The 11,108-nt window shown below is 46.6% G+C and overlaps 2 protein-coding genes and 1 long non-coding RNA gene across 7 annotated transcripts in view; 1 reads left to right on the forward strand and 2 right to left on the reverse strand.

Moving 5' to 3' along the window:
- The window catches only part of GAB2 (GRB2 associated binding protein 2), a 183,383-nt gene extending 181,144 nt beyond the window's left edge, over positions 1-2,239 (reverse strand). The window contains exon 1 of the mRNA XM_055416084.2: positions 1,972-2,239. Coding sequence (XP_055272059.2) covers positions 1,972-2,049 — 78 coding nt within the window. The 5' untranslated portion in view covers positions 2,050-2,239. The remainder of the gene's footprint in view (positions 1-1,971) is intronic.
- Positions 722-11,108, forward strand: part of LOC129549045 (uncharacterized) — a 28,832-nt gene continuing 18,445 nt past the window's right edge. Inside the window, exons 1-3 of one of the 3 annotated variants that reach the window (XR_016036414.1) lie at positions 722-821; positions 4,959-5,276; positions 6,094-6,317. This is a non-coding gene — a long non-coding RNA (uncharacterized LOC129549045). The remainder of the gene's footprint in view (positions 822-4,958; positions 5,277-6,093; positions 6,318-11,108) is intronic. The other 2 variants (XR_016036413.1, XR_008684437.2) reach the window with 2 other exon arrangements.
- The window catches only part of NARS2 (asparaginyl-tRNA synthetase 2, mitochondrial), a 166,679-nt gene continuing 160,727 nt past the window's right edge, over positions 5,157-11,108 (reverse strand). Inside the window, exons 15-17 of one of the 3 annotated variants that reach the window (XR_016036412.1) lie at positions 11,030-11,102; positions 10,082-10,140; positions 5,157-9,023 (exon numbers count right to left, since the gene is read on the reverse strand). Coding sequence is in view for 1 of the 3 variants with exons in the window: in XM_088832342.1 (XP_088688468.1) it covers position 11,102 (1 nt within the window). In the remaining 2 variants the exon portion in view is untranslated. Of the gene's footprint in view, positions 11,103-11,108 lie in introns of all 3 variants that reach the window. The other 2 variants (XR_016036411.1, XM_088832342.1) reach the window with 2 other exon arrangements.

Here is an 11,108-nt window from a genome sequence, read left to right on the forward strand (position 1 = left end):
ACTAGTTTGGCCTTATGGTCTGCAGTATGTGGGAGATAACGAAAAGGCTGAAGTGATCTTCATCTTATGATTTAAGGCTGTCAAGTACTTCAAATGAGGGGAAAAGGTGCTTGACCGCAAAGCCTCTGAACCGGGTTATTTTGAGCTAAAGTTGCTTGGAAACAAAAATACCCAAGAAATGGATCAGGAGTGTCTGGGTGATAGAGTTGAAGTAGTTATCAGTCAATGCAGATAAAGTGTCAAATTGCAAACTGTTTCAAAAACAAAGTTTCAAGGTTGTTTAGGGCAGTGTTTTAACTTGACAATTAAGTCTCATTTTTACTGGATACTTTATTCTACTAGCTGGTAAGGTATGGTATTACACTTTGATTGACAGTCTTCTGAAGCTCTTGGGGTGGAAGATTTTTTGTTTGTTTTACACTTGTGAAAAGATTAATAGCAAATTACTCTTCTTACCTAATATAAAAATGCACCTTTGCTAATGAACCGATATGACCCTCAAGAGGAGAAAAGCTTCTTTCTTAACAATTATAGTTCTTTGGCTACATGGACATCTCTGAAAATGAGCTTTAAAACTGAGATGAACACTTTATTGTCTAAACCCTACTATATTTAAAATCTGTGTCCACTGTTGAAAGTCATGTGCTAAATCCTTTTTTTTCCCCCAGCAGATGATCTAAATAAGAGCCTGATTTCATTTACATACACACTCACTTGCACTCCCCAACAACACTTCCTTTGAAAAACAGAATGTCACTTCCTCAATCCAGAGGCCAGAAGTCCCTTGGTTCTGATCTGGGGAGCCAAGACAGGAAACTCTGGTAAGCTTTTGCCTCTCCCCCTGTGGACAGCCACGGGTGCAGCTGACAGCGGGCAGGGTCTATTCAGAGCTCCCTTGATGCACTGCAGCTGGAAGGCAACAGCTCACTTCCACGCTGTGGGAACGATCCCAGAGTCCAGCACGAACAGGCAGTTTAACAAGGGCATTTCACAGCAAGGGAAGAGGAGAGGACGGGAGACCCGGACATCTTTTAGCGACCTTACTTCTATTTCCAAACTCAGTCGAATAACCCAAGGCTGATTTCAGCCAAATCTCAGTCACTGGCACCATCTTGTACTTTGACCCCACCAAGCTGGGCATCTTCTGGTGGCGGCGGGGTGCGGGGGAGGGTGGTGCGGACCAGACCCCTCACTGCTCACACCAGGCTGCACGACCCTCCCCAGGAGTGGAGCCTCTCACTTCAAAGGGAGCGGCTGTCCCGGTAATTTCAGTAAACACTGTCGGTTAGCACCACCTGGCAACTGAGACCCTTGATCTCTCCTGACCCCAGACGCAAAAGGGCTGCACAACACAAAAGCCGGGCCAGTTGTAGCAGACCAAACTGCAGTGTCACCTTCGCGGGGTGGGGGGATGCATGTGAGAGACATACAGCATAAAGGCAAAGAAGGGGGACAAACAAATGAGTCACTTAATACACCGACTGCACATGCTGCTGACGCTGCCCGTGATGCAGCGGCTGCGGACTGGAAGGAAGCAGGCGGCCACCGGGAGGGGCGGGCGGGGAAAGCGCGGGGGGAAAGGGTGGGAGGCGCGTCGCCCTTTGTGGGGGGCCCGGCCGCGCGGCCCCTCGGCCGACGCCCCCTCTTTCCCGCCCACCCCCCGAGCCCCGCAGGCTGGAGCCGCTCGGGGTCATAACGGACCCCCCGGCCCCGGGAATCAACTCTTTTCGGTCTCCGAAAACAAGCAATACAAACTTCAATACGGGCTTTAGTTTACGGGGAGGCTGGCGGGGAGGCGCCGCACCCTCAGCCTGGCCGCCCGCCCGCCCCGCCCCTGGCGGCGCACCTGTGACAGGTGTGCAGCGGCCCCGGGACGCGCCGGCCGCTCCTGCGCCCCCGCCCGCGAGCCCTCCCGGGGCGCCCGGCCCGTCGGCAGGCCGCGGGGCGCCCCTCGCCCCCGCCCGCACTCACATAGCGCCTCAACTTCTTCTCGGGGGGCGATTTCCTCAGCCAGCCGGTGCACACCACGTCGCCGCCGCCGCCGCTCATGCTGCCGGCCGCCCGGAGCCCGCCGCGGGGTCGGCGGACTAGGGCGCGGGCCGCTGGCTCAGCCGGCCGGCGGTGCGCGGCTCGCGGCGAAGGGGAGGGGCTGGGGCGGCCGGCGGCAGCGGGGCGAGGGCGAGGACGAGGCGGCGCGGCCCGGCTGCCTCGCGCGCGCCCGCGCCTTCTCCCGGCCCGGCCGCGGCGGGGGCGCCCCGGCAGGAAGGGCGGCGCGCGCTCGCCACGCCCACAGCCCGCCGCGCCCCCGGGCGGGCCGCCTGCGGGGACGCGGACACCGCCTCGCGCCCTGGACCCGAGGCTCCCGGGGGCGCCCGCGGCCGGCCGAGCCCCCCGGGGGCTTTTTTCCGAAGCCTCAGGCAGTCAGCAGAGCAGGCGGCCGCGCCCTTGGTGGGCGTGGGGTAATGGGCAGGGACTGCGCGCCCTCGGTGGTGAATCGACCTTTCGCAGAGGGTCGTCAGCCAGGGCCCCGAGGGCTGCTCCCCTGTCCTGTCCATTCCCCCTTCGTTTCAGGTTTCAGTGGGTCAGGTTCTGGCTGAAATGAGTGATCCGCTTTCCAAGAGTTTCATTAACTCTCTCACCCCCTTGGTGGGAGAAGGAAAAAAAAAGATTACTACGTGTTGGGCTTGGCATACGTTCCTTGATTACATGATCTTCGTTACAAATCTCCAGATTTGAGTGGGGTGTATTATTCCCATTTCACAGATAGCCTAAGGGCCCAAAGCCTTGGCAGTGCAGTCAAGTTTCTCATTCTAGGGATGGGTGGGGGTTGGGAGTGGTACTGCTCATCTATTTAAAGTGGAGAATTGTTTTCATGTCTGCATTAATTTAGGGTCCTCTTATTATCAGAATGGAGCAGGAACTGGCAACCCACTCCAGTATTCTTGCCTGGAGAATTTCATGGACAGAGAAGCCTGGCGGGCTTTCATGACAGAGAACCCCAACAGTCCATGGGGTTGCAAAGAGTCGGACACGACTGAGCAACTAACATACTATTATCAGAAAATAAAGTTCTGCTGGTTTCCACACTGCCTCTGGGAAAAGCAGTTCAGTAGAAGAAAATTCTTACGATCTGTAGAATCAAGGAGGCAAAACTGAGTCAAAAATACTATTTCATAGTGAATTGGAAGGCAAGATGGTGTAGGACAAGAAACCGGGGTCAAAACTGTTCAGCGCTCCAACTTATTGGCGCAGGTTATGAGAACTCTCTGGGGCTCATGGGATGCAGATGCCTCTTACAACGTTGTGGAAAGGCCGAACTGAGATGGAGAACGCAGAAGCGCATACCTGATGATTCTAGCATTTTGTGGGGAGGGGAGAGGGGAACGCCCCCCCCCCCCCCCAGCAAAACCGGAAACCTTTGGTTAAAGGCTCTTTTCAACTCACAAAGTACCTTTACAAGCAGCATTAAAAGGTTAAGCTCTGCACCCCCGCCCCGATTTCTTTGAAGAGTGGATAGTAACCCGTTATATCAATAAGGAACTGCTGCGGGCACCGGAGTAGAACCGGTGGCATCTTGCACTCCCCGAAGACATCAGACTAAGGTTGCTTTGCTCATTCCCCTATCTCTGTGCAGCAAAGCTAGCTGTTGCAGGCTGTTGGACATCCTTCTGATTTTACAGATCTTTGTTGGGTTGGGGAAAACTCTACCATTTCAGTTTGTAAAAGCTAATTCTATACTCTATGCTTAGCTCTTCTAAGCACCTGGGAGGGTTTAGCAATCAGCAACCCTGGACACAATTTTCGCTGATTTTCTTCACTATCCGGTGTGCTACTGGATATCCATGTAAAACCAGGACAATCGGGCTATCTCAGGGACGAGGGCCTTTTAGCCTTTCAACTGAGTGATATTTAAGACACATGTAAGGGCCACCACCAGAATTATAGCCATTTTAACCTCTGGCTTTAAGTACCTTCTATAAAACCCGTGATACAAATATCAAAATATTCAAAGCCTGCCAAATCAATCAGGAGGCGGTGACTCTTGACCAAAATAAAGCAATCCTCTGACTTCATTCACATCTGAGTCATGGTGCCAAGTCTCAGGGACTGCAGTCTGAGAAATCTGCATGGCTTGTTTGCAGCTGAGGTTTGTGATGCAAGTCAGGCATACACACAGGAGGCCTTATCTTTCCTTAGAAGAGTAGTTTTCTGTTACGTATCTTTTTATAGTTATAGGATTCAATACAGAATGGAAGACTGTTCAGCAACCATTAGTTGGGAGTTGGGCTGCACTCGGCCAGAAACTCTTGAGGGTCTTATTTTGTTTAGCTAAAGATGCCACACGCCCATATTTTATTTACAATTTCATGTGGAAACATTTCGAGGCCAATGACAAGAGAGCCTTGATATACAACAGAGTATCAGCTTCATAAGTCTTCTCTGAACATACCCCTCCTCCCCCAAAGGTTAGAGGAAGGGGGTCTTCTTGGTGTTCGCTGCCCCTCCCCCCAACCTTTTAATTACTCAGTTGCCAGTACTTAGCTAGGGCTGCTCATCGGTGGAGGGACTGCTGCTGAGGTCCCTGGCTGCATCCCCAAGTGGCTCAGTCTTCTGGGCCTGAGGTAGGAGCCAGGCCTAGAAACAGCCTTCGCACAGGATGTTCCTGTCTGGGCCTTTACTAAGTCCTCTCCATTCCTTGCCTTTGTTGTTTGTTTTTTTAAAATGCTCCTTGGTTTTCACTGGGGAGGGATGGAAAACAAATCATCGTAATGATTTAGATGAAGATCGGCGCCATCTATTGGAACCAGTTGGGACGACAGTCCCTGCTTCCCCTGAGAGGACGTGCATCACTAGTCTATAATTTAGGCAATTTTGATTACAGACCACAGGTATTTCCTGGGGGAATTAATGACCCGCTGCAAGGAGCGCCATTAATTCTGTATTCATTAAATCCCCAGGAAATGACCCATCTTATGAGCAGGGTTTCTCTGGACGGGCACTGCAGAGATTAGAGAAACGCACACCTGGGAGGAAAGCCGGAGCCCCTCCCCCCACAGAGCCTGAGTTCTAAAGGGCGCGCTCTGACTTCTGAGTGTCGTCAGCGACAGCCTGCATCCGTGCCTGTCTGGGAGTTGAGGCTTTGTGGCCGGTGGCAGGTGCATGGCTGGTGGAACGCTCCCAGGATCGGGCTGGAAGGAGAGATGTCCTCAACTGCACACCAGACTGGGTGAATAATACCGCCCACGCCAAGCCTGACGCCAGCGATCGGACTGGGGGTGGGAATAGATGATTGTGTCCTAGTCCTTCTGCCTTTTCTCCCTTTCAGTTCAGTTGACAGGTTAATTTCTGCTTGCTGCTTGTCAAGGTCAGTATGACCAGCTGGGCCACGTCAGCTGGTGACTTTCAGGACACTTGTTTCTCAGGCATGTTGAGGTGGGAGCCTCTTCAACACCCAGGTGCTTTGAGCCCACTTGCTTCCCTCCTTCACATTAATCTGACCTACTCAAATCAACTTTCAGCATTTGGGTGGGACTGAGATCTGGAAGTGAGCTTGGAGTGTGGTTGAAGACCTAACTGGGTTTCCTCCCTGTTACACCCAATGGGAGACATTCTAGTTTTCTTAGAAAAGTTTGAGCAAGTCGTTCCCCAATTTCTCCTTTGTAAAAAATAAGAACCTGTGATAATTGCTTTAGGGAAGTTAGGTTCCTGGGACATCTCTGCTGCCATGGTGGTGACATCACACTACCCCCAGATCAGACTGCAAAATCAGGTACCATGTTATTGGAAGAACAAAGGCTGTCAAGGTCCCTGGGAAAGTGCCTTAGAACACCAAACCCTACTTTGCAAGATGACCCCCTACCTCCTTCAGAGTCCTTCTACCTTGAATTAGGCCTTGAACAGATCAAGACCCCTTTCCCTAAAATTCATGTATCTAACCCCCAAAACAGTTGTTCATTCTTAAGGGTCACAGTGCACGTGTATAAACTGGGTTATCACACTGTATAAGTTCCTGTTTACTTGTCAAAGAACTGTGAGTTCCCTGAAGGCTGGACTGCGTTTTCCTCATTTTTTTTTTGTTTTTTGTATCCCCAGAACCTCCAAGCATGGTGCCAGGCATAAATTAGATGTTTAGCAAACGTTTGAGAATGAAGGAACCAATCCTTGAAGGATGACAAGTGAGAGCTATGGACCCTTGGGGCATCCAGAACTCTCGGATCACCCACACCAGACAACAGTATCTGAGAAGGCACCTGTAAACAGCATAAGTGCTTAAACCCAGAGGGACTGGCTTGATGGGAGGGGCTGAGCAGCTGAAGGTAATTCTTTGAAGTTTCACTTGTTAACACTTGGTTTCCAAATCTGCCGTACAGATTCCCCAGATACCCCCCTGTCTGGGACTAAGAATTAAAATCATTTGTGGTTTATCTGGTACCTGGCTTCGTTCTGACAATTTGACAGGGTGCTGTCACTTGTACCAACACTCAGTACTAGCAGGGGCCGCAGGAATCATGTTCCCTGACTCAAGCTGGGTTTCATAGCACATAGCCTTTTTTTTGCACCAAATGCAGGCAGAGTTGCTGTGCGGATTTGTTAGTCTTTGTTTTGCTGGGGATCCAAATGCCACAGGAGATTATTTAACTAAGTCCACCAGTTATCCAAGATGACTGTTGGAGCCATGCAGCCAGTGATGGGCTGTGATGGGCCAGTGATGGGCTGGTAAATGTTTAAAACCTGGCTCTCTGGTAGTGTCAGCTGTAGCCTTGATTTGTAGTATGTGACAAGTTTTGAAATATGAACCTCCCCACAATTTTCTCCCCAACTACTTTTACACGATCAACTTCATGTCTTTGAATATAGAGTTAAAAGATGCACAGTAATACACCTTTAGTATTTCCATCAAAAAGATACAACAGACATAATGCCAAGAGCAAACAGTAAAATATAGCAAAATAATCAGTAATTGATGAATTCTGGTTAGTTTTTAAAGTATCATTCACATACCAGAAGGATCACACTTTTAACCTGTACAATTTGTTGGTTTTTAGTATATTCTTGAGTTGTACTACCATCACTGCTATCTAATTTTAAAACATTTTCATCACCCCAAAAGAAACTCCATGTCTATTAGCACTCACTTCTCATTTCCCCAACAGCATTCACTGGCAACCACTAACTTACTTTCTGTCTCTGTGGATTTGCCAATTCTGAATACTTCATGTAACTGGACTCATGTGGCCTTTTGTGTCTGACTTTTCACTTTGTATGTTTGCAAGGTTCATTCATGTTGTGACATATCAGTTTTCCTTTATTCCTCTTTATGGATGAATAATATTCCATTATAGCCATGTACCATGTTTAATTTACATATACAGGGTGGCCTGGCGTGCTGTGATTCATGGGGTCGCAAAGAGTCGGACATGACTGAGCAACTGAACTGAACTCATCACTTAATACATATTTTAGTTGTTTCTACTTTTGGACTACTATGAGTAATGTTGCTGTGAACATTCATGTACAAAGTTTTTGTGTGAATCTGTGTTTTCACACTCTTCACTATACAGCTAGGAGTCAAACTGCTAAGTCACACTGTGACTCTGTGTTTAACTTTTTACAGAACTCTTTACTGTTTCCCACAGTGGTTACACCATTTTACATTTCAAGCATCAGTGTATGAGGATTCCAAGCTGTCTACATCTTCTCCAGTACCTGTTATTTTCCACTTTTAATGATAATTTAATTTCAATGTTATTCTTTAGCAATCAGCTTACAAAATTTTCCATAATTTAACAATCCCTTCTCGCAGGCTGGCATGAGCCAGCCCTGAACACCAGTATATACAGCCCTCCACAGAAAATCCCGCTGTCTTTCTCTGTAGTCAGTTCCACTTCTTTTTGCTGACAAGAGTAATACTCAACAGATTTGGATTTCCTTCTTACATCCTTCCCATAGAAAACTGAAACAGAAAATCTCAGTGTTTTTTTTCTCTTTCATTTCTGGAATTAAGAAGATTTTTGATTCCAGAGAATCACAAGGTTTTCAGTTCCCACCAAGCACTCTGGGCAGAACAGAGAGTTTCCCTCCTCCATTTACGTTGAGAAACAAAAATAAAACCCAAAATGTATTTTCCTGACACCCAGATGTATCTTCTGGATGAGCTCTTGAGCAGTTGCTTCAACAGGGCAAACAGCTGTGGTCTGTTTCAACATAATTTGATGTAATCAGGGTTAATTTTGATGATGCAGTAACTCTGAAGACTGTTTTTTAACTGGATTACTGTTGGGTCAACAATCATGTGGCATTATATTTAGTAGCTGAAACAAAAGCCAGAATTAAAACAGCCTTCCCCCCAGCCCCCTTCTAAATGACAGCCCCACTGGGATTAGAAGTTATGAGGCACATATAACACAATTAACTAAAAAAAGAAAGTAGTTGCAGTCAAATTACATGCAAGCTTCTCCAAGGTCCAGAGGGTCCACTGAGAAAAGAGCTGGAAACATATTTGTTGTTGTTGTTTTCTTTTCCTAGAGTGGTGAGAACATGTTGGCAGACATCATTATAACTTCATATTTGGAACCGTTTCTGCAGAACAAAGTCTTTATCTTACTTTGAGGGATCTGGCTGTCAGTGTTTTTGCCAGCCCAAAAGCAGGGTCTGAGCTGCTCTAGGCACACACACGCTTTATTTAGTCTCTTCCCACTTTTCAGTTTTGGCTAGTCTGAAACACAGCTAAGGCCCGTGACAAAAGCCATTCTTCAACAGTTCTAGAAAGTAGAATCTTCAAAAATAGATGTCTTGAGAAGCTGCCAAATGTGTTGGTTCTTCAAAACCTCTTTAATTCAATTTTGCAGTTCAAAAAAGGTCTCATATGTATCCAATCCCCTCTGTAAATAAGTCTCCATTCATTTCTGTTTTTGTGATTTAGAGGATCAAGAAACTTGAAAAGCAAAGACGTCATCACCCTTCTACTGCACCTTATTTATTAGGAATTCCTCATCAAAATAATTTCCTGATCAACAAATATCCTGAAATAGTATTTAAGTGTGACAGAAAGGTAATGAGACAAAGAATAACAAGAATTTTTTTCTATTAGTGTACTAGTGTCTTATTTTAGTTGTAAAAGCAGATGCCCATTTTAAATTTGCTTATGCCCTTACAGGGAATTAACTGGTTAAAAAAAAAAAAAGGTATATCCCATGGAACCCAAGAAAAAGCTGAACGTGGCCTCAGGAAGAACAGCAACCAAGGACTAAATATAGCAAGAACTGGGCAGCCAGTTTGTATGAGTGTGTGTGTGTCTCTCACAGGCCATATGGTTTTTCATTTCTGAGTATTTTGCCTTTAGTTCTTTCTCTCTGCAAACTGCTTTCTCCGTCTCTTATGGTACATGTTTGTCTTATGGCTCCTAAGTTTATGTGTTCCTGGTTCAAGCAACCAGTCCAGGCTCTCTAGTGTTCTCAACCCCAATTTCCTAAGAGGAAAAGAGACTGGTCCACTTGGGGTCAGGTACCCACCCCTAACCCTATCAGCAAGCGAAGCTCATGTCCCCACCACGTCAGTGGGCTACCCACTGGCTAGCATAAGGGTGGGGGATTCTCCGGTGAAAGATGGGTTCAATAACTAACTAGATACCTTGAAAGGTGTTTAATAGAGACACAAACACCAATCTTGTTTCTTTCAGGACATATCCAGTATTTATCATCTGAAGCTCAGAAAATACTTAGGAAGGCATCTATTTCTATTCAAATACAAAATATGTTTATATTCATATCTATCAGTTCAGTTCAGTCGCTTAGTCATGTCCGACTCTTTGCGACCCCATGAATCACAGCATGCCAGGCCTCGCTGTCCATCACCAAATCCCGGAGTTCACTTCAGTATCCTATTATTTTGCCTTTTGATACTGTTCATGGGGTTCTCAAGGCAAGTATACTGAAGTGGTTTGCCATTCCCTTCTCCAGTGGACCACATTCGGCTGTGGTCCATGTGATCAGATCGAGTAGTTTTCTGTGATTATGATTTCAGTGTGTCTGCCCTCTGTGCCCGCTCGTAATACCTACCGTCTTATTTGGGTTTCTCTTACCTTGGTCGTGGGATATCTCTTCACATCTGCTCCAGCAAAGCGCAGCTGCTGCACCTTACCTATAAGTATATATAAAACTTAGGGGTTTTACATACTTGTTATTCAGTTCTCAAGAAAAAGATTTTCTAAGAGCCTACTATGCATGACAAGCTCAGCACAGAATACTGAGGTAAGATCAAGGTCTCATTAAGAAGTTCAAGGTATTTCTGGGGAGAGAAACAGATAAGCGGGTGTCTACAGTGGTATGTGGGCAAGGTTAGAGCATGAAGAATGATCAGCTAACTATAAGGGAACAAACAGAAAGGGCTTAGGTTTTACCTGTCTTCGGGTACCTCACAGAGAGGCACAAGAGTAGGCATCAATTAACGTTTGTTCAATTAGATGATGTAAGCAGTAGCTCCTTCAATTTTTAGACAAGAAACTTGTCTAGATTTAGAGAGCAAGGTGGAGAAAACCACTAACTGAAAATATGAGTGACTCCCAGTAAGTTCATCTTAGGACTTGCTCCTGAATTTCTTCCATCTATCAAATACATTCATTCAACAAATACTCACCAGGCACCTACTAGGTACAAGGCGCTTGGCGAGGTGCTGGCTATGAAATGATGAACAGCATGGAGAGGCTCTTGAGAAGCCTACTAAGTCACTGTACTCTGGAAGCAGTGCTGGAGAGATGCCCTTGAAATTCACATTCAGTAACAGATTTCAACAACAAATTACGAGTTGAACTCATTGTAACTTCTTATTCCTGAGTTTTTGCTCTATGTTCAGGCAAGGCTGAAAAGACTAGTTTAAAAGTTCAATTTATGAAAGATTTTAGAGACATTTAGGGGAGAAAACCAGTTTGGGAGTTATATTTTAAGGAATATTTCCCTTTTGTCTAATGGACACATTTCCCTTTTTTTTTTGGACACCTAATTCACTCAAGGGTTATTTAATGAGTACTCACTATGTTCCAGATACTCTCCAAAGCACTAGACACACAAAGATAAATGCCCTCTCCTTTTCACGAAGCTCATGTTCTGACA

The sequence above is a fragment of the Moschus berezovskii genome, chromosome 25, assembly GCF_049115385.1.
Source record: "Moschus berezovskii isolate FMDL1 chromosome 25, NW_MosBer_1.0, whole genome shotgun sequence".
Lineage (NCBI taxonomy): Eukaryota > Metazoa > Chordata > Mammalia > Artiodactyla > Moschidae > Moschus > Moschus berezovskii.